This window comes from Cynoglossus semilaevis, chromosome 20 (assembly GCF_000523025.1).
Source record: "Cynoglossus semilaevis isolate Cse_v1.0 chromosome 20, Cse_v1.0, whole genome shotgun sequence".
NCBI classification, from domain to species: domain Eukaryota; kingdom Metazoa; phylum Chordata; class Actinopteri; order Pleuronectiformes; family Cynoglossidae; genus Cynoglossus; species Cynoglossus semilaevis.
In genome coordinates, this window is record NC_024326.1 from 4,475,047 (window position 1) to 4,495,845 (window position 20,799).

Genomic DNA, 20,799 nt, shown 5'->3' on the forward strand with positions numbered 1-20,799 from the left:
GGAATGAATGAAAAATGAGTTGTAAACAACCGTGTCCTTAATGTCCAGTCAATAATGATTTGTGGTCGGTCGTCAGATGAGATCAGCGCTGTGTTAAAGCTGGACAACACGGTGGTCGGCCAAACAAGCTGGAAGCCTGTCAGCAACCAGTCCTGGGATCAGAAGTTTACATTAGAGCTAGACCGGGTAAAACACACACACACACACACATGGTGTTCTGTTGACACGGTGATGTTTGCTTTACATTTTGCTTTACATTTTGTGCACTTCTTTTGTGGTTCAGTCTCGTGAGCTGGAGATCTCTGTTTACTGGCGTGACTGGCGTTCGCTCTGTGCTGTCAAGTTTCTCCGGTTGGAGGACTTCCTGGACAACCAGCGTCACGGCATGTGTCTGTACCTGGAGCCACAGGGGATGCTGTTTGCCGAGGTACGTACACCACCACCACCACCACAAATATTTCTGTGTGTCTGATTTTATTCACTGTTTTGTCAAAAGACACTTCAGCTTCAGTGAACGATTTCCTCCATTTTTAGGTAACATTTTTTAACCCAGTCATCGAGAGGCGCACGAAGTTGCAAAGACAAAAGAAGATTTTCTCAAAGCAGCAAGGTGAGTCCTTTTTATTTGCTCAGCACTACACTTATAGTGTAGTAAACGTAAGAAAATTAAACCTTAAACAAATTCAAAAACCGGAAACTTTCTTCATTTAGGCAAAACGTTCCTGCGAGCTCCTCAGATGAACATCAACATCGCCACCTGGGGGCGACTAGTGAGAAGAGCCATACCGACAGTCAGCACCAACTCCTTCAGCCCCCACGCTGCTGAGACTGGACCCAGCAGTCTGCCCGGTTCACCTACACCCAGCAGGTACACGTGCGGACATGTGTGGAAACGGTTGTCGTCGTCGTCTTGTCTTTACTTCAGCGAGTGCCGTGTGTTCTCATGTACAGTGACCCGCTGGTAACCAAACTGGACTTTGACAAAGAGCCCACCCCTGGACCCAAACAGTACCCACCTCCTGATGACCTCAGAGAACCTCTGGTGCAGGACAAAGGGCCCAACAAAGAAGACGTTCAGGTATCAGTGACAGCAGATTTTGCTTAAAAATGTTTAAAGATCGGCGCTAAGAAGCTAAAGCTAATGGACGGACATTTATTCTACATATATATTTGTATTAACATCTGTCATTTTCTGCCACTTCTGCCGTGCCATGTCAGGATGCTCTTGCCTCTTTCGACTTCCTGAACAAGAGGAACAGTATAGCAGTGAGACCAGACCTGGATGGAGTGGAGGAGCGAGAGCTCCAGCATCCAGACCTGGACATAACGGCCTTTCAGAAGGAAGCAGATATAAGGTATGAACCCACGGTGGAATTAGGAAGAGATTTAAATTTCACCTCACCTAGAAGTAATGAACACAGCAGGTTTTTCAATTTTAGATCATTCTGTTTGACAGCTGAATAAAAATAATTGTGCATGTTTGACAGCTGAATAAAAATAATTGTTGCAAAATGTGCGCTCACCATTGCTATTGTCTGTGCTTCAATTTGAACGGTTTTTAAAAGACAAAAAGGTTCCGCCGAACAAGCCGAGACATGTGATCTGGTTTTCGGTCACTCTTTCTTTTGAGCTGATGTTGCTCAATACGTCATGTGCAGTTACCAGGCTGCAGTGTGTGTGCATCGGTGATACTGCAGAGTCAGAGATAAAAGAACCGAGAAAGATATTAAATTAATAAATATTTAAAATGACTCTGGTGAAATCCCAGGCCAAGAAGGGAGATTTGTGTCTCTGGTTTGTTCTCTGTGGAACAGAACAAGTAAAAAAAGGGGGAAATGCTGCCCTCCTCTGTTTCTAATGGGACAATATAATGTGAATTTTTTTTTTCTTTTCCTCTTTTTATTAATTTATTTTTAAATGCTACTGTTAGTGTTGGTCGTTCTCCATTAAAGGCGAACTCTGTCCCTGATTTTTAACCAGGGAAGAAGAGCAGTTCCACTTCAGTCTCCAGGACTTTAGGTGTGTGGCTGTGCTGGGACGTGGTCACTTTGGAAAGGTAGGATGTGACTTTAAAACTCAGGATGTTTTTATTCATTTTATTGATTCAATTATATATAGTTTAAATTGTTATTTGTCCGTTTACCAAAGTGGAATCATTTAGGTTTTTAAAATAAAAATGGAGAGATGTAAATGGGCTCCTCCGTCTTCAGGTTTTGTTGGCAGAGTACAAAAGCACGGGGGAGATGTTCGCAATCAAAGCTCTGAAGAAAGGAGACATCGTAGCTCGGGACGAGGTGGACAGGTAAACGCACCATTCACACCAGTCTAATTCACAGTAATGAAAACTTCAAAAGCTGATGTGTGTGTGACGTCGCCAACCTTTCTCTTCCTCTCCAGTCTGATGTGCGAGAAAAGGATCTTCGAAACGGTCAACAGCGTCCGTCACCCTTTCCTGGTCAACTTGTTTGCGTGTTTCCAGACGCAGGAGCACGTGTGTTTTGTCATGGAGTACGCAGCAGGCGGTGATCTGATGATGCACATCCACGCTGACGTTTTCTCTGAGCCCAGGGCCGTGTGAGTGTTCGCAGGTTTAACCACCGCATCATCAGACTTGGTCAACATCCTGTGTGACTCCTCTGTTTTCTGCTGCTCCTCTCAGGTTTTATGCTGCCTGTGTTGTGCTGGGATTACAGTTCTTACATGACCATAAGATTGTATACAGGTAATTTGGTTCAGTACCAGCCACACCACAGCATTAGAGGGAGAGAAAAAAAAAAGGCAGATCTTAAATTCCTTGTTTCCTCACAGAGATTTGAAGCTGGACAACTTGCTCCTGGACACGGAGGGCTATGTAAAGATTGCTGACTTTGGACTTTGCAAAGAGGGTAACTGACAGTTCAACAGTCTGATCGAGTTCACAGTCCGGCTGTGGTTTCACTCACCTTGTTCTGGAATCATCTCCCCCTTCAGGAATGGGCTTCAGGGATCGCACCAGCACATTCTGCGGGACTCCAGAGTTCTTAGCTCCCGAGGTTCTGACGGAAACCTCGTACACCCGTGCTGTGGACTGGTGGGGGCTGGGCGTCCTCATCTTTGAGATGCTGGTGGGAGAGGTGAGGTCCCGGGGTCGCCCCGTACGTCCACTGTAACCCCACACCTGGTTTGTGATTCATTTGTAACGTGTCTCCCGTTCAGTCTCCCTTCCCTGGCGATGACGAGGAGGAGGTGTTTGACAGCATCGTCAACGACGAAGTCCGCTACCCACGGTTCCTTTCCACAGAGGCCATCTCCATCATGAGGAGGGTGTGTGACATCACTTCATTTGTTTGAATTGTTTTTAAAATCCATAAACTCCTCCTCAGACTCTGATGATTCACAGATGATGATAACCTCAATTGTTCCTTTGTTTTTTTCTAATCCCTTTTATATTTGACTTTTGGATTCTTTGTAGCTTTTAAGGAGGAGTCCAGAAAGACGGCTGGGAGCTGGAGAGAGAGATGCGGAGGAGGTGAAGAAGCATCTGTTCTTCAAGGTGAGGAGGAATGGGGGATTTTCATGTGTTGTACAGAGTCATTTTTTTGTGCTTTAATTCTGGAGAATCTTGACACATGAATATTAGTCTTAGTATGTTGTGGTTTTTACACCAAGATTCAGAGTAAACACCAGGTGGAGTTTTTAAAGGCTTTCATTTGTAGTCACATTCCTCAGGAACAGTCAGAGGAAGAATTTCTTCACCCGTTTCCAGGAGAATCTATCAAACAAAAACAGAATTCCTGTTGGTTTTATCTCAACCTTTTGCAATCAGTTTGATAAAAAAAAACTTAAGAACTCCATGACGCTGTTCTCCGCAGCACATCGACTGGAACGGACTGCTGGCCAAGAAGGTGAAGCCCCCGTTCGTGCCGACCATTCAGGGCACTAACGACGTCAGCAACTTCGATGATGAATTTACCTCAGAGGCTCCCATCTTAACCCCGCCCAGAGAACCACGAGTGCTGAGCTCCGAAGAGCAGAACATGTTCTCTGACTTTGACTACATCGCTGACTGGTGTTAGCCTCGCCTTGACTACAATAAAAACAAAAAAAACATTTACAGAAACACACACACATACACGCCTTGACTACAATAAAAACAAAAAAAAAACATTTACAGAAACACAAAAACACTCATATTCACACACTGTGAACAAAAAGCAAAGGAGCAGCAACTGTAGCTCATGTTTTATTAAAACTCTGCCCCTAAGCCTTGAGGAGCAGCAGTAGATGTTCCTCCTGGAGCCTTTAGTAGGAAATCTTCGTGCCATTGAGAAGAAAGTAAAGACTCCTCCTGAGGATCCACATGAATTTTTAATCAACATGAAGAACTTTTTTTTTTAATGAGAAAGGAACAAAAACAGGGACATTGGTCGCTGCCGTGTTTCTGTCTGACCACTGAGAATGTTTTACATATGAACTCTGAGGAGACGGCAACACATCACAATCATGTTATCCACTGTCACTGTCTTCACTTTTTTTTTCCCCTCTTGTTGATGTGTACAGATTATATCCAGTCCTACATTTTATTGTCATGTGTTTGTTTTTGTGTATTTGAAAAGCCCTCGCCACAGCTTTAGGACTTTATTTTTTACCTTCACTGTAAGACATTTCTGCGACCGTCATGTGTGCGTGTGTGACCGTTCAGTGACTTTAAGGTGCTCGGAGAACATTTTCTTTAACTGAACCGCAAAAGCAAACATCTTGACGACTACTACTGCTGCTTCTTGACTTGAAAAGAACGTGAGAGTCATCACACTTTTCGTGGAGCTCCGTCTCGAGCCACAGTCGATCCCAGTTCAGTGACTGGTTTCCCCTCACAGAAGCCTCACAGTCATAAAACTGTACCAAATAATGTCTGACAGCTCAGAGCCGCTGAGTTATTATTACTTTAGATTAATACTGGAAAGCATCTGCACGCGTACGTTCCTGGAGAGGATAAAAACGTTTCCAACGCCCTCTAGTGGCTTCAATCCAACAATACGCCTTTTTTTTCTAGTAAGGAATAAAACAAAACTTGAAATAAAGTGAAATATTTTTCTGCCAGCTGAAAGATCAGCCTTAGAAACTACAAAGTGTTACTGGTGGTTGATGACCGGTCCTCAGTGAAAAGCTGTCTATCTTTCTTGTTAGCCTAGTGTAAATAAACAATGACTCTAAAGTTAGTCTGCTACGGCTGCCCTACCAAAAACGACCATTTTTTTTAAACTGCAAAAAGTTTTTAAAAAGAAAAGAAAATCGGATTAATAGAGCTAATGAATTCAGAGTTTTTTATTTTATTTTTGTGGGATGTAGGGAACTTTAAGTTTAAGTCTTTAAATTATACTGGTTAATTGTTTATTTTTTCATAAAGTTCTTTTATTATTTTTTAAATCTGAACCCAGCAGATGGCTTTGTGGCCACCTGCCCATTGACCACACATGAACGACACTACAGGGGAGGGCAGGGTACATTATATATATATATATAGTATATATACTGTACACAATTAAGCTGAAAGCACTAATTTTATCATTAGCTTTAAATATCTGTGTTTTCTTATTGATAAATAGATTGTACAAAGTTTTTTTTTTATATTCTTTGCTTGTGCATGTTGTCGCCAGAACCGGTGGAAAAACTTGATGGTACACACACACTACACACACACAAGTCAACTCTGTTTTGCTGTTCACTCTGGTGTAAAAAAAAAAAACGGTGTTTGTGCAGTCAGTGTTTGTTCCCTACTATGAATACACAAATTAAACTTTTGTATTAGTGACTTTGTACCTCTGTGTGGCCCGTTCATTAGTTTGGCTGGGTTTATGGTGGCCTTGGATCCCACTGTATTGACTTTAGTTTTTATCTGGTGTACAGTATGCCTCCTCTGTGGTCTCGTCTGTGTTCACTGTTGTATCGTTTCAGTTATAGTTAGAGAGTGACGATGTGTGTCGACAGTTGCAGTGAGGGTCCACTTCCTTTTTATCAAACCTGACCAGTTTAGTATGAGTTACCGCATATGGTGTAGTGACCGTCAGCTTCAAGTACCATTTTGTCACTATATTTGAACTAAGCCGGTTATATCTACCACCACTAGGCGGCAGTAATTCCCACTTTTCTGAAGTAGACGTTACAATATTTTTATATTGATATATATATATGGCGTACATGTGAGATACTGAATCCTTTTCATTAATGAGATGATTTTATAATGGTAAATTCTTTTTTTTTATTTTTAAATTATCTTAGACAATTCATTTTTCTACAGGATTTTTTTGGTTTTAACAGTAAGAAAAGCAAGCATCAATTACAAAGGCCAAATAATAATGGACATATATACATGTAGGGCTGCAAAAAAAATAGAGTAATGTTTATAAAGAGTAGCATCTTGTGATTTTCTTTTCTTGATCAGTTCTCCCACAGTGAACAGAACATCTTTGGTCAAAGAACAAAACATTTGAGAACGTAATTCTTTTAAGGTTGGGTAAATAATTTTATAATCAAGACAAATGGAACAAATCAAGATAATTTAAATAAACAAAGGGTTATTTAATCATGGAAATAATGGTTACATGCAGCCCTAAAAACATGGTACAGTATATACAGTCAAATGAAATACTGTAAGAACAGTCTGAAGGCTCTTTTTTTTTTCAATAAGTGGAATGTGTCTGTTTGTTCTCCCTCTAACAGCACCTTAGACCAGGCCTGAATGTCTTAAGAAGATTTGTGTCTTCTTCCATGTTTAACAAAAATAGGATTTAAAAAAAGAGCACAATCCTCTAAGTACAGCAGAAAAACACAACTTTAGGCAGTTTCTCCTCACAGCTGGGGCAGCTTGTCGACTGGTGTGTCAAACTTGAAATCTGGAGGGAACAGTTCTGCAGCCCGGGGGTAGATGAGTCGGTAGGACTGTCTGATGGTGACGTCTGCAACTCCAGCAATGTCACCGATTTCTGGGAAAGGAACACAGCTTAGTCTGAGTCGAGATCTAAACACTGTCTGGGATTTTTAAGGATAATTGCAAAATTCTTTTTATTGTACCTTTCTGGGTCTTCTTCTCTGCTGAGGCCTGTGAGGCCATGTAAATGGCTGCAGCGGCCACAGAGATTGGGCTTCTGCCGGGTACCAGGTCCAGTTCCACGGCCTTCCTGGCGATGAAAGTGGCCGCCATTTGCACTTGTTTGGGCAGCCCGAGGTTTGAACAGAAACGGGACATGAAGTCGCCGGTGGTGATGAGGTCCACGCTGGTCTCCAGTGCCTTCAGGATCAGCTTGAAGCACCGACCGATCTCTTTCTTGGAGATCCTGGAGACGGCACAAATCTCTGTGGAGGAGAGGTTAGGATGAGTTCACAGTATATTTAAATATTCGTGACATCTATGGTAGAACTGGAATAGGCCCCTTCATTTACTCCCCTTCTGTATAATACAGTGTTCTCTTAAATAATGGTCTCATATTTGAATCAAACAGAGTGTGTTCTGACCTTTGAAAGTTCTTGGTACACCTTCTTGTCTGCAGGCGATGTAGAGACACGCTGAAGCGATGGCGTCATTGGCTCGACCCTTGAGACTCTTCTGTTCGTAAACTTGCTTGAACAGGTTGTTGGTTCGGTCCTGCGGAGCAGGGGGATTATTTATTTAGCACCATCAGTGCGTTATCAAACACTTTGAAGACAAACAACAAGACTTTGTTTCATTTCTCGTGTTCCTTTCGCACCACAGGTGTGTGGGTTTCACTTCTCTCAGTCAGCTGATCTTTGACATCTGTCATCTGTAGTTGTGTGAAGCACCAACACTTACTATGATGTTCCTGGGCAGGTTGATGCGATCTGCCATTGTGCTGATTTCTTTGAATGCGTTGAGCATGGCCCTGTCAGAGCTGCTCATGGTTCGACGGTTCTGGTACTTGGAGTTGCCAAACTCATCAAAACTAGCCGCACCGGTTCCCTGTGGAGGAAATGGAAGAGGTCAAAGCAACGGCAACGACTATATTCAGTCTGTAGTTTTTTTATTTCTGCAAAGACCAGAACCTTGAACTAAAGGTCAAATCTCACCTTGCTAATCATTGTGGTCAGGTCTCCTCCATTCAGCAGAGGGTTCTGAGCATCTCCTACTCTGGATGGATCTTTCAGGGCTTTCTCATTAGAAAATGTTCGCCACTCTGAGCCCACATCTATTACTCTGTCACCTGCAGGAGAATGGGATTTAACACATGTAAAAAACATAATTAAAGAATATTTCATGGTGTTTACTTGACACACCCCAGTCCTGTCAGGGCCAAGACTTGAGCTGGCAATCTTGCAATAAAGGCTTTAATCACTAGGGCAGTGGTCCCTAAGTAGATCATGATCTACAGGTAGATTGCAAATGGATTGCTGGTTAATCATCAAAATCAAAATAAAACAAAGAAATGCTAACTTGTTCAATTTAAAGGGTGTGGCATAGATGCGTGTGATGATTGACGTCCTTTTCTGTGATAACATTCAGTTCGCGCAGCCTCAAGGAGTGAACAGAAAAGGCATTTTAATCTTATCTGTTCTTTCTTTAAGTCCTTCATTAGATTCTTTGCTTATAGCGCTGATATAAAGCCATATTTATATTTGTATGAGTGTTCTGTAGTGACAGTAGCTGGAACAGGAACCATCGCTCTTGCATCAGACAGCAGCTGGCTTCTGAATCCCTGTATGACCTGCACCGTGCTCCTGGGGCTCATTAGAGGAAAAACTCAGTCCCCCCCGAGCTTTGTCTGGTACTCAACCTCACATGGGTGAGGTGTGTTAATTGCTTCTTTAACACGTGTGTATGTCTCAACAACAAAGGTGGGGATAATTCGGCCATTTTAAAAAATAATATTATAATAAATTTGGTTTTATTGCAGAAACTCTCCTTGTAAACATTAAAAACTCAAATACAAACAGATTTATACATATATTAACAATGCCGTTTTTTGAATAGAAAAAGGTGTTAACATTTTTACAGTCTTGTAGACTGTAAAAATCAAGATCTGACTGTAGCAGAAGGGAGGAAATAAAATGCACAAATACAGGAAACCATAAGAGAAAGGAAGGATGTTTGCTGGTGCTGAACGAACTTTCATTCAGTGACGGCAAATCTTACCTACGACAAGGCCACACTCGGGACATATCATGTCCCCTGCTCTGTAGTCCTCCACCAGAATAGCTTCAGGGTGGTTTGGACACGTAACTCTGGGAAGAGTCAAACCATCTTTGCTAGAGAACAAAGACAAAAACAAATGATAGTTAGATGTTGAAAATGGATTTATTGATTTATTATGGAGGCATTAAAGGGACATTATCTTTGCATTTTGAAACAGCTGCAGTTTACACACAGGTGACGTTCAGGTTCAACCAGATTTTAATGACGAGTTTCAGAATATTTAAGTCAGACGTCATAATGACATTAACGATAATGCTGTGTAATGAAAGTAAATTATTCAAAAAATGTATTCGATCAAATGGCCAGATTAACGACGGGACGTCTGCAGTTACATTTCACCTTAAGGCAACAATAGTAATGTGCACAATTAAATCATTATAGAAATGATTTAAAAAAACATTAACAAGATAAAGCAGTACAACCTTCGCCCCGTCTATGTCTAGACAGGCATTAGAAGAATACTTTTGATATTCAAATTTAAATAAAAACTGACCATTTAGTGGGATTAAATGTAAACATCTTAAATGAAAATTCTTTCTTTGTTTGATAGAGACAGGCGAAGTGAAGTGAAGCGTTGTAACATCTGTATTATTCGCATACTGACACAAGAGTTTTTGCTCTTAACTAAAGCAGCTTTTGTTTCAGAACATGAGAAAATAACGAAAGACTTATAGAGGTGGAGCTAGAGAAAGAAACAAAACCCACTACTGTCACAGCTAGTAGACAGTAGAAGCTATTATTCGTAGCAGGAGCGGCTGTGAAAACACTGACGCACTAGCAACATCTAACCGGTTAGGCTAAAGCTAACTAGCTGCTGCTTCGCCACAGACAATACATCGTTATTGTTTATATGGCCTTGGAGCTGTGGGCTTTTCTTAACAGAAACTAAAATTTGTCTGAATAGTTCCGAAAATGTATTTTTATTTACTACATAGGACCGTCATAAGAGTTACTGGCAACGACAACAGTATTTAAGCTACGCGAAAAAAAAAAGTTGCTACTAACCGGCTTGTTGACGCCATGTTACTCTTTACTCCGCCCGTGTGTCAAAGAAACAAATGACGACTGCACCCTTATTTATAACCTTTACTCGTCACGTGTCCTTTGAAGTACGGCACGTCAGAGGAACCAAACTATCCAATGCTCTTTTCTCAAAAGTATTTTTTATTATAAAAAATTATACATTTTATTTAAAGGCGCGTATCAGAATGTCAAATTACAACTCGTGAAAAATAATACAACACAACACAGTCACAGCCACATAGAATCGCTTTTCAGTTTATATTCTTAAACTAATAGTTGTTTAGTTATTTCGTATTATTTTTCTGTGCTAATAAGGACTTCGCATCGAGTGGTAAACAGGTTGACATTTTGAAATTTTTACCCAAGAAAATCTTACATTACCTTTCAGTGCTATTCAAACAAACCTAAAGGATAATTGCTTCACTGGTCATAAACAAATCTCAGCTATGCCACATGATGGCGTAGTAACCTTTTTGGCCCATACAAACGTTGTTCAAAGGTTTTATTTATATGAAGTCGTAATAATTTAAAGGTCAATTCTATACAGTGGAACAAAAGTTGTACTATATCGAGAAAGTGGACAGATGGTATCTATGCAGATTGTTTGATATGCTTTTATACACGTTCTGTAAATCCCATAGATGTCACACTGACATTTCTTTGGAGATTATTGTACCAGCTCCCTGGTTATAATCTCTGGTTAATGTGTCTCTGGGAACACCTCCCGTCTACTGCATGTTTCAGCCAGGCGTTACTCGTTAAATTTCCTGTTACTGTCCAAAAAGATTTTGGGAACAGTTTATCACTGACAACAGCCACAGATCCACTGTCCAGACTTGACATTAACTGGTGGGCTACTTTCTGTGGGGCAACCAAGCTGAATCACCATTACACTACTGTTAACCTTCAACTCAGTCTTTAAACTGTACTTCACAAATTCTTAACCCACTGAAACTGGTTGCCAGGGGAAACTGGGCTCCATAGTTAGCTAATTCAACTGTAACTCGCCTTACTAGGTATAAGCGTCCTCACTGTCACCTAATACAAATAAGATCACTTGAACTAATTTCTAAAGGTCACATCTCCCTTGGTGCATAGCGTTGATAATTCAGATTATTACGCAAAATTTAAATCATTTGATAGAAATGTTAAGGTCGATAAAATGTATGAACCAAAGTCTTTATTTGACAGTCTTCGGGACTGCACTGAAGTCTGGTTATCAAAAGAATTTTCTCTTAGCAAACATGCCCTGCTGTGGTTGAAACAGGACACCTGGTATATTGAGCCGTGTTCCTCACCTGGTTTCTTCAGGCTCTATTAGATTATAAACCATGAGGAGTGAAGTTAGTCTCTATTACATTTCCTCATCACCTCTGATCCTGTAACAAAGCTGTCAATAACACTGCACGCCCCGGTGGTTGTTTTTCATTCTTTCGTTTCTTCCTTCTTTTTTTTTTTTTTTTCTTTTTTTCTTTTTTTCTTTTTTTTTTTTTTTCTTTTTTTCTTTTTTTTTCTCTCTCCCATTCAAAGTACAGAGCAGGAGCAAACTGCCAGCGCCAGCAGCCAGCAGCCCAGGACCGGTTGAAACCTGTATGTACCATTGCACAGAAGAGACACTTCCTCCACCCTGGTGCATCACAAGAGCTCAGAATGATGCATGAGTTCAGTGTACAGGGTCCTATCGACTGTTGACTTAATCATTACCGACAAAAACAAACATGATTGTTGATTATTTTTAATCCCCTCATGTGGTTCAAACAGTGTTGTTTTATCAGCATCTGTGTTAATGGGCGTTTGGTTGAAAAAAAAAAGTTTGACAGCTGTGTGCATCCTGTCAAGTTTGTTCTTGGTACTAAAGGAACTCGTGAGACGTTTTTGTGAGTCAGCAAAGTTAGTTCAACAAACCTTAATACTCGGTTTGTGGTGTCTGTCTCACTGTAACAAAGAAGTGGAAGCTGCTGCGTTCAGGTACTACTAGGATGAACGCATATCTTTAAAGTCATTACAATACCAGCTATCGAACAATACAGAGCTCTAAGTTTGAGGGTTACGTACAGCCAAGTTTAATTATTCTAAAAATTCTATTCTATTTAAAATGTTGTAGAATACCATTTGCTAACTCTTTATGTTTGAGAACAATTAAAAAACGATTTGAGTTATGGCAGAGAAACATTTATATTAGCAGCACAGTCATCCATTCAACAGGATTTCGACTCTGAATCCAGCTGTAAAATGTTATTTTTGTTTAAAATAAGTATAATCCTTTTTTTATTTTATAGATGTAATTTTTAAATATTTTTGTAGAATATGTTTATTATTTATTATAAAAAATAAGTCCACCAAACAAAAATATATATTTTTAAAAATATATATAAAATAAAATGTATTGTGTAAATGTGTCAAATGACCAAAAAAATGACCAGTTCTGTGTAGGATTTGCATTTGTTTAGGCTTGGCTTTCGCTACATTCATATTTTGTGTATTTGAGGATTGAGTATTAATGTGTTACATTGGTTGTTTTTACAGTAGACTTTGCAGTAATATCACTGTCCCCTTTTTCCCGACAAGCCGTGAAGGCGACATTAGATAAGCAGGCAGGCGGTGTCACGCAGAACATCCTCCAATGAGCGGCGCCCACTGCAGACACAGCAGCGGTCCGTGGGGCAGAGCGGCTCCATATTGGATAAAGCTGCTCTCTACAGTAACAGGAGTCAGTCTTTGCTGCGTACGCTGTTTTACCGAGAGCCGGCTCAGGTGTGAAGGATGTAAACGACCAAACCGATGTTGTCCGCGCATTCGTTTTTACTAAACGGCGCCATCCCCCGGTAGTTGTTCACCGGGGGCTGAGAATTTGGGTTAGAGGCGCACCTGAGCAGAGCGGCAAAGAGTGGCATGAAGACGAGAAAAGAAAAAACTGGATTAAGATAAGCCCGCTGAAACAGAGCCAGTAAGTAACGTGTATTTAGTTTTTATTTTATTAATTATATTTATACAAAAAAATCCAGTGTCATTCAATGCGTGGACCGTTTGTTGAGCTGTTCGCCAGGTGTAAATATCTAACAACAGGACACACTAAGATGACCCTCAGGTTTCACGTGTTTCCCGAAGTCACATGACTCTCCGAAGAAGTCGGCCAAGTGTTTCAACCCACAACTCTTTCCTCCCACGCTATTGTGCCGATTAGCAGAGATGATGCTGATATCACATTATTGTTTTGATGTTAACCAGCGGACACTAGACATTAAAGGTGGCAGTAATGAACTTCGAGAACAATTGCTGTTTAAATCCCACCACAGAAGAAGTGAAGATGGGGCAAGGCTTTGTTTACCACCAACCCACTGTCCAAACTGCCCTTAGTCTGAATGTGTCATAATGAAGTCACGTGTCTCTGAATGAAGCATTTTATATTTTGTATAGTGTTATTTAAAGATTGTTCTCTGAGGAAAAATAGTTCACAAAGTTATGGCTAATCTGTTCAAATGAGGCGTTACTGGTGTTGGGTTTGTAATGTTGTTGGATGTGTGCAATCACAGTGCCCCCCACAGGTCTGGACCACAAGTGCAACTCAGCAAGTACATCGTCACCAACAGATTCTTGGGAAAACCAGTTCTGTAGAAATCTCATTCTGAGCTTCACTCTTATCAATAATGCTGTACCCAAGGCTGCAGAGGAGGAGCGGATCAAACCTAATCTCCTGTGTTAAAATATAGCAGTGTTTTTTTTTTTTAATTTACCAAGTAGAAAAAGCATCATTTTTATACACTAACAAAGGAAACCCTCAGCCCTCAGTCGCAGCCCCCCTCCAGGAGGGGGCCCCCAAACGGGCCCTAAGCATATTACCCCTTCTGTCCCAGGCAGCTGTAGGTGACAGGTGTCATCCTTTGTCCTAAAATTAGACATTTGAGAAATGTGTTCAACGGTGTTTCTCTCAATCTGGCCCAACTGTCATTTCAGGACTTGGTCAGTCAACCTGCCCAGTGGTTGGTTAAATTCTAAAGCTCTGGGACACTAGCTTTAAGTGTTCAGCGGTGACCTAATAAATAATGTGATGTCATTTTATTGAATATCAGATATGATGCCTCCATATAATAAAGCGACTCTCTGTGTATTGCAAACATAATAATGAATAATTCATATTATCCACTTGTGCTGAATGTCAGGCTTTTTGGCGTGTTGATAAATTATGTAGGAGAAAAGGTTATTCCAAATACCCAGAGTTGTCTTCCTACCATGAGGTTACCTCTGAGACTATTTTTTTTTTTTACGTTTACCATGCTCAGAATATTGTTCCACGTACCATGTAACAGTAGTATACAGTAGTTTTACAACGTGGGGTGTGTTTAGTTTAGTTACTCCCATCGAATATTATCGACAATTTATGACCAGTTTCAACACGCAGCCGTGTCTTATGAACAACTTCCTGTTTTAAAAAAACGTTGTGCTTGGCAATCGCCTCACCAACACTAAAAAAGAACTAGAAAAATTCATTCCTGATGTCTTAAAACTGTCACCGGAAACCACAGAGTCAGTGGCAGTCATGTTGTTGTTGAACTTTACGGCCCAAAACGGATAAAAAGATATTATTCAGGGATCTTTCGTTGATGTGGTGAGATGAAACTCTCTCTCTCTCTCAGTTTAACACTCAGAGTTGGAGTGTATTTTTCTTTTTAAGAAACACCCTGCAGTTGCAGCAGAGGCTGAGGTGGCACAATATTTAATCGATGCAGCTCCGTTCTTACAGAAGTGCAGACTGAGCAGAGAGGGACTTTCTCTCGGACTAAAATAGTAGAAACACGTTTTCTGGAACATTCGACCCTGCCAAATACATCATTGCGGCCCACTTCTGAGAAACAAGCGCCTTCAGTAGTCCAAACAAATATAAATCTGACAACTCCATATTTAGTAAACAAGTGTCCCAGTCTCCTGTGACTGTAGTTTGTTCTCTGGCTGATGCAGCTGGGTTTAATTCAGCCCCCGTTTCAATTTTATATATTCTTAAACCGTGTCAAGAAAATCGAAAAGGTCGGTTGTTGAAATGAATGATATCATACAAACAATGGCAGTCGTGCACTAGTGGCTGCAAATGTACTGTACGTGCTAATGGAAATGCAAAATACCTTAGTCATGTTAAAAAATAGCTGAATTGTATAACGGTCACAATTTCAGCAAACAAGAAAAACGTAAAACCATAATAATAATAATAATAAAATACATTTATTATATATAATGTGTGTATTATAATAAATATGTTATTTATATATATACTTGTAAATGCAAAAATAGAAAAAAAATAATTTATTCAAATAAGCCATTTAAACAACATTCAATATTGTGACCTAAACCACAGACTCAACTATGAGCCCAAACACACAACAAAAACGTCAGCCAGTTGTTCATTCATGTTATCATGTAAACAGTCATTAGTGAGTCAGAGCAGCTGCTGCTCGTCTGCTCACTGTTCTCCCAGTAACAGCGGGTTCGTAGTAAACCTTCATTTATCCCAGACTTGTAAAACATTCCTGAATAAAATCCAATGAAGACTGAGGGGAAGTGAGTTCACAGTCATCCAGCCCAACACGTATGATAATGAGGAGGAGGAGGAGGAGGTGACATCAGAGTGACTCATTCACAGCTCGTGGAACTACACAGGGTTTAACGGGGACTCCCCCCTGCCCTCAAAAAACTTTCTGATGCCACCCGGGGAATTACAGGAAAAGAAAAGTTATTTTTAAAGCTTTTTGTGTATAACTTTACTCACTGAGAAATAGCAAAAATAACTTTTTTAACCAGTTAATCTATTGTTTTGTGACCACAGATATGACAATCTGCACCTTTATTTTTTTTTTTTTTTTAAATCCATTAACCAACCCTTTATTTGTTGCAGAGATGTTTACGCTCACCGAGGTGGCGTCCTTGAACGACATTCAGCCCACGTACCGCATCCTAAAGCCGTGGTGGGACGTCTTCATGGACTACTTGGGCATCGTCATGCTCATGTTGGCCATTTTTGCCATGACCATGCAGATCACCAAGGACCACGTGGCCTGTCTTCCTTGTCTAGAGGATCCAGATGAGGCGGCCGGACCCAAACCCGAGCCCTTCCCTCATCACACGGCTACATCTGCAGCAGCCACCGCTGCGCCCGTGTCCAGCACGCTGCCACGCATCTCCAAGGACTTACCGGACGAAGTTGTCCAAGAGATCCACGTAAGACACCAACACACAGTGGTGGCAGAGAAATATCTCAGTCAGCCTGAGCCCACAGGGGTCAGAACTAACCTGGACTATCAACAGTACATCTTCGTCAACCAAATGTGTTACCACGTTGCCTTGCCCTGGTACTCCAAGTACTTCCCATACCTGACTCTTATCCACACGCTGGTTCTAATGGTCAGTAGCAACTTTTGGTTCAAATACCCCAAAACGAGCTCCAAGATTGAGCACTTTGTTTCAATTCTGGGGCGGTGTTTCGAATCCCCCTGGACAACCAAGGCTTTGTCCGAAACCGCCTGTGAAGACTCCGAGGAGAACAAACAGAGGCTGACCAGCACCGCGTCTGTCCCGAAACAGGTGACTTCGGAGGGGAAGGACGAAAGCACCACCCCCATGCTGGGCGTGAAGTTCTCTGCAGATAAACCCATAGCCGAGGCTCCGATCAGCATGACCATTCTGGACAAGAAGGACGGGGAGCAGGCTAAGGCCCTGTTTGAGAAAGTGCGGAAGTTCCGAGCTCACGTGGAGGACAGCGACTTCATCTACAAACTCTACGTGGCGCAGACCATCGTCAAAACGGTCAAGTTCATCCTGATTCTGTGCTACACTTCCACGTTTATGGCTAAGATTAATTTCAAGCACAGCTGTGAACCCGATATTAAACCGCTGACGGGATACAAGAAGTTTTTTTGCACACACAACATGGCTTTCATGCTCAACAAGCTGCTGATCAGCTACATGGCTCTGATTCTGATCTACGGGATGACCTGTCTGTACTCACTCTTCTGGGTGTTCCGACGACCGCTGAAGGAGTACTCCTTCGAGAAGGTCCGGGAGGAGAGCAGCTTCAGCGACATCCCCGACGTCAAAAACGACTTTGCGTTCCTTCTACACATGGTCGACCAGTACGACCAGCTCTACTCCAAGCGCTTCGGCGTCTTCTTGTCCGAGGTCAGTGAAAACAAGCTGAGGGAGATCAGCCTCAACCACGAGTGGACGTTTGAGAAGCTGCGGCAGCTCGTGACCCGAAACCCACAGGAACAGCAGGAGCTGCACCTCTTCATGCTCTCCGGACTCCCGAACGCCGTGTTCGACCTCACCGATTTGGAAGTGCTGAAGCTGGAGCTGATTCCTGAGGTGAGGTTCTCGGCCAAGGTCTCCCAGATGACCAGCCTGCAGGAGCTCCACCTCTGCCACTGTCCCGCCAAGGTTGAGCAGACGGCCTTTGCGTTCCTCCGCGACCATCTCCGTCGTCTTCATGTGAAATTCACGGACGTGGCGGAGATCCCAGCGTGGGTGTACCTGCTGAGGAGCCTGAGGGAACTCAACCTGATCGGCAATTTGAGCTCGGACAATAACAAAATGATCGGTCTGGAGTCTATGCGAGATCTGCGGCACCTGAAGACGCTCGTCTTGAAGAGCAACCTCACGAAGATGCCCACGAACATCACGGAGCTTTCGCCGCACCTGATCAAATTGGTAGTGCACAACGACGGCACGAAACTGCTGGTACTGAACAGTCTGAAAAAGATGACAAGTTTAATTGAACTGGAGCTGCACACCTGTGAGCTGGAGAGGATCCCCCACGCCATCTTCAGCCTGATCAACCTACAGGAGCTGGACCTGAAGTCGAACAACATTCAGACCATAGAGGAGATCATCAGCTTCCAGCACCTCAAGAGGCTGACCTGCCTCAAACTGTGGCACAACAAAATAACCAACGTCCCGTCCTCCATCGGTCAGGTGCGCTCCCTGGAGGCGCTCCACCTCTCGCACAACAAACTGGAGTGCCTGCCTCCAGCTTTGTTCACTCTGCCCAAACTGCGGCACCTGGACGTCGGCCACAACTCCATCACAGTGCTGCCCCCCGACGTGGGCCTCCTCCAAAACCTCCAGCACCTAGCCATCAACTCCAACAAGCTGGAGGTCCTCCCCAAGCCGCTGTTCAGATGCACCAAGTTGAAGGTGCTGTGCTTGGGGCACAACGCGCTCACCGTGCTCCCGGAGACCGTGGGTCAGCTGGTGCAGCTCACCCAGCTGGAGCTCAGGGGAAACTGTCTGGACCGACTCCCCTCTCAGCTGGGAACCTGCCGCATGCTGCGCAAAAACGCCCTGGTGGTGGAGGATCACCTCTTCGACACGCTCCCAGTGGATGTTAAAGAGAGCATCAGCCGAGAGACCAACGTGTCCTTCACAAGTGGCTTATAATACAACAGCTGCGACATTAGACAGGCCACACCCATGCCTGTAGAATAGATGGTCCATTTACTTTCAGTTATTGTCACGTCAACACTATGATTCCATTGTTTTTTTTTCAATGTTTTAATAAGTTTTATTCAGTTACATGTTCAAACAAACCATTGATTATTTGTTTATTTAAGTGTGTCCCTGATTTAGCTTTTTTTTAATATTATATATTTTTTAAAAGGTTAGAAATGATGTTCATCTATAGACCAAAACTGTTTGATCCAGTGACACAGTACGTAGAGTAGGGCTGTCACTTTTTTCCAAAAAACGAAGCATGGCAACAACTGGAGGTCATGCAGCGGGGTCGTGCACTCCACCCTCGTAAGTGAATAAAAATAACACGGCGCATAAACGCACACTCACCAGGAGGTGACTTTCACCAGGCCCTCTCAGCATTCTGCCACAACACAGCTCTGTTGTGGTGGAAAACAGCAATAAAACACCAGCAACAATGTGACATCATTTTTTTTTTCTCAAAATTTCTGGACCTCGATCAATTCCCACAATGCAACAGCATGATCTTGCCCAAGTTTTGTGAAGGGGCTGTTCTGTGCAACAGCCCGTGTTCATTTCACTGCTGAAACCATGGATGTAGCTGGTTTGTATGTACCGTACTTTCGTTCACGTTTCATTCAGCGTATAAAATAGAATGACTCTGCAGAATAATTTTATTTTTCAGACCTTCACTGCCTTTTTCTACACTTCTGATCGGCTCTGTGCTTTCCCTGTGCACCCACACGGACACAGAGGAAATCAATTCCGAAACCTGATAAATGCCAGTTTATGTGATTTTTGGCTATCGCTTGCTTGCTAACAGCAAAACCCAATAGAAGAGTCTGGTCACTTCTCAAAGATGAGGCAGAGGAAGGTTGGCTTCTGTCAGGTCGGGCTGCATTTGAGCTCTTAGTGATGATCTGGTGGAACATGCAGCAACAACTTCAGGTACTCTGAGGAATTTACACAGTTAGCGCCAAGTTCAAATTCCAGTTTTGGAGGAAAGGTGACAGCCCTAGTGTCGAGTGCTCATTGTCTTAGCCACTCAGGTGTAATTGTTACCATGGGGAACAATCTTTTGCCTTAACTGCTGCTATTTTGATGGAAAGGCTTTCACAACTTTAAGGCCAAATAGAAATAATTCTCTTTTTTTTTTCTTTTTTTTTCCAATGTCTTTCAAATCCCTGTGTATCCTGTGGAAACGAGCTCCATGTCGCTCCTTCTGTGGTATTATTTAATATTTAAATGTATGTTTTCTAGCTAACAGAGCTCAGAGTTGTTGAACTCAGGTGGAGACTAAGCATCAGAATGAACCTTTAACTTACTGTTGTAGAGATTGTAAACCAAGGCCTACAGTGACATTTGAATTTCCATTGCGTTACTTTTCTGACGATACGTACTAAAGACAGCGTGAGCAGGTTAAAGGGAACTCTTTTTGTAACTGACGCTTCAGAGTTTAGAATGTCAAAAATGACCGCTCACATTTATTTTCCTTTGTGTCGCGTGACATGACATGTTCACATTTTGTCTTTTTTCCTTCTTTCTTCTTAATGTATCTCTGTGTAGGCCTGTGCATGTGTTCCTCTGAGCTGTGCAACCTCGATTATCCCCATGCTCAAAGTTCATACCTTTATGGCACAATAAAAGACCATTTGAATTGAACGTCTTATTGTTATACTTTTGCTTCAAGTGCTCAAATAATTCTATGAAATATATCAGCGTTCACAGTTTACAAAGAGATGCTGCAATTATGATATAATAACAATATAATATTAATATATAAGACATTAACAGTAATGTAACTTAACACAATAAAGTTGTGATCTTTATTTGCAGTGCTCTTAATTGCAGTATACTGTATATTTGCAATTTTTTTTCTATTTTTATTTTTATGAATACAAACAGATAGTATGTCATTGGTCTTTATGAATACAAACAGATAGTCAATAACTTCCAAAGCTTTATTGTTAATAGTTAACAGCATAAGTCTCGACCCTTGCATTTGTCCATCCACGTGATACTGTAGATTCTGCCATTATTTGACAGGAAGTCAGTGATGAGTCCCAACAGAGCAGGAGTAATAACCAAATTAGGTCATATTTGTAGAGGTCATGCCTGTTATCTGCATGCAGCCCCCT

The 20,799-nt window shown here is 42.0% G+C and overlaps 3 protein-coding genes across 3 annotated transcripts in view; 2 read left to right on the top strand and 1 right to left on the bottom strand.

Moving 5' to 3' along the window:
- The window catches only part of pkn2a (protein kinase N2a), a 17,176-nt gene extending 11,378 nt beyond the window's left edge, over positions 1 to 5,798 (top strand). The window contains exons 9-24 of the mRNA XM_017042303.2: positions 65 to 186; positions 284 to 427; positions 535 to 610; positions 712 to 868; positions 952 to 1,078; positions 1,219 to 1,355; positions 1,981 to 2,056; positions 2,211 to 2,302; positions 2,398 to 2,574; positions 2,660 to 2,722; positions 2,809 to 2,885; positions 2,971 to 3,113; positions 3,196 to 3,303; positions 3,452 to 3,532; positions 3,852 to 4,108; positions 4,156 to 5,798. Coding sequence (XP_016897792.1) covers positions 65 to 186; positions 284 to 427; positions 535 to 610; positions 712 to 868; positions 952 to 1,078; positions 1,219 to 1,355; positions 1,981 to 2,056; positions 2,211 to 2,302; positions 2,398 to 2,574; positions 2,660 to 2,722; positions 2,809 to 2,885; positions 2,971 to 3,113; positions 3,196 to 3,303; positions 3,452 to 3,532; positions 3,852 to 4,055 — 1,784 coding nt within the window. The 3' untranslated portion in view covers positions 4,056 to 4,108; positions 4,156 to 5,798. The remainder of the gene's footprint in view (positions 1 to 64; positions 187 to 283; positions 428 to 534; positions 611 to 711; positions 869 to 951; positions 1,079 to 1,218; positions 1,356 to 1,980; positions 2,057 to 2,210; positions 2,303 to 2,397; positions 2,575 to 2,659; positions 2,723 to 2,808; positions 2,886 to 2,970; positions 3,114 to 3,195; positions 3,304 to 3,451; positions 3,533 to 3,851; positions 4,109 to 4,155) is intronic.
- A 426-nt stretch (positions 5,799 to 6,224) lies between these two features.
- Positions 6,225 to 10,260, bottom strand: gtf2b (general transcription factor IIB). Its single transcript, XM_008334063.2, has 7 exons — positions 10,190 to 10,260; positions 9,125 to 9,237; positions 8,062 to 8,195; positions 7,808 to 7,954; positions 7,492 to 7,621; positions 7,051 to 7,332; positions 6,225 to 6,962 (listed from the first exon to the last, which is right to left on the bottom strand). The coding sequence occupies exons 1-7, from the start codon at positions 10,204 to 10,206 to the stop codon at positions 6,829 to 6,831; spliced, it is 957 nt and encodes a 318-aa protein (XP_008332285.1). The 5' UTR covers positions 10,207 to 10,260; the 3' UTR covers positions 6,225 to 6,828.
- Positions 10,261 to 12,637: 2,377 nt separating this feature from the next.
- lrrc8da (leucine rich repeat containing 8 VRAC subunit Da) lies at positions 12,638 to 20,323 on the top strand. Its single transcript, XM_008334062.3, has 2 exons — positions 12,638 to 13,154; positions 16,092 to 20,323. Exon 2 carries the CDS (start codon positions 16,094 to 16,096, stop codon positions 18,626 to 18,628), a length of 2,535 nt encoding a protein of 844 aa, XP_008332284.1. The 5' UTR covers positions 12,638 to 13,154; positions 16,092 to 16,093; the 3' UTR covers positions 18,629 to 20,323.
- Positions 20,324 to 20,799: the final 476 nt, after the last annotated feature.

Bases quoted from the DNA above. Each gene is read 5' to 3' on its own strand.
- gtf2b (XM_008334063.2), bottom strand. The intron at 8,196-9,124 runs GTAAGATTTGCC...ATTCTCCTGCAG, and splicing joins CGAGTGTGGCCTTGTCGTAG to GTGACAGAGTAATAGATGTG. The intron at 7,622-7,807 runs GTAAGTGTTGGT...CCTGCTCCGCAG, and splicing joins ACCTGCCCAGGAACATCATA to GACCGAACCAACAACCTGTT.
- lrrc8da (XM_008334062.3), top strand. From the start codon at position 16,094: ATGTTTACGCTCACCGAGGTGGCGTCCTTGAACGACATTCAGCCCACG.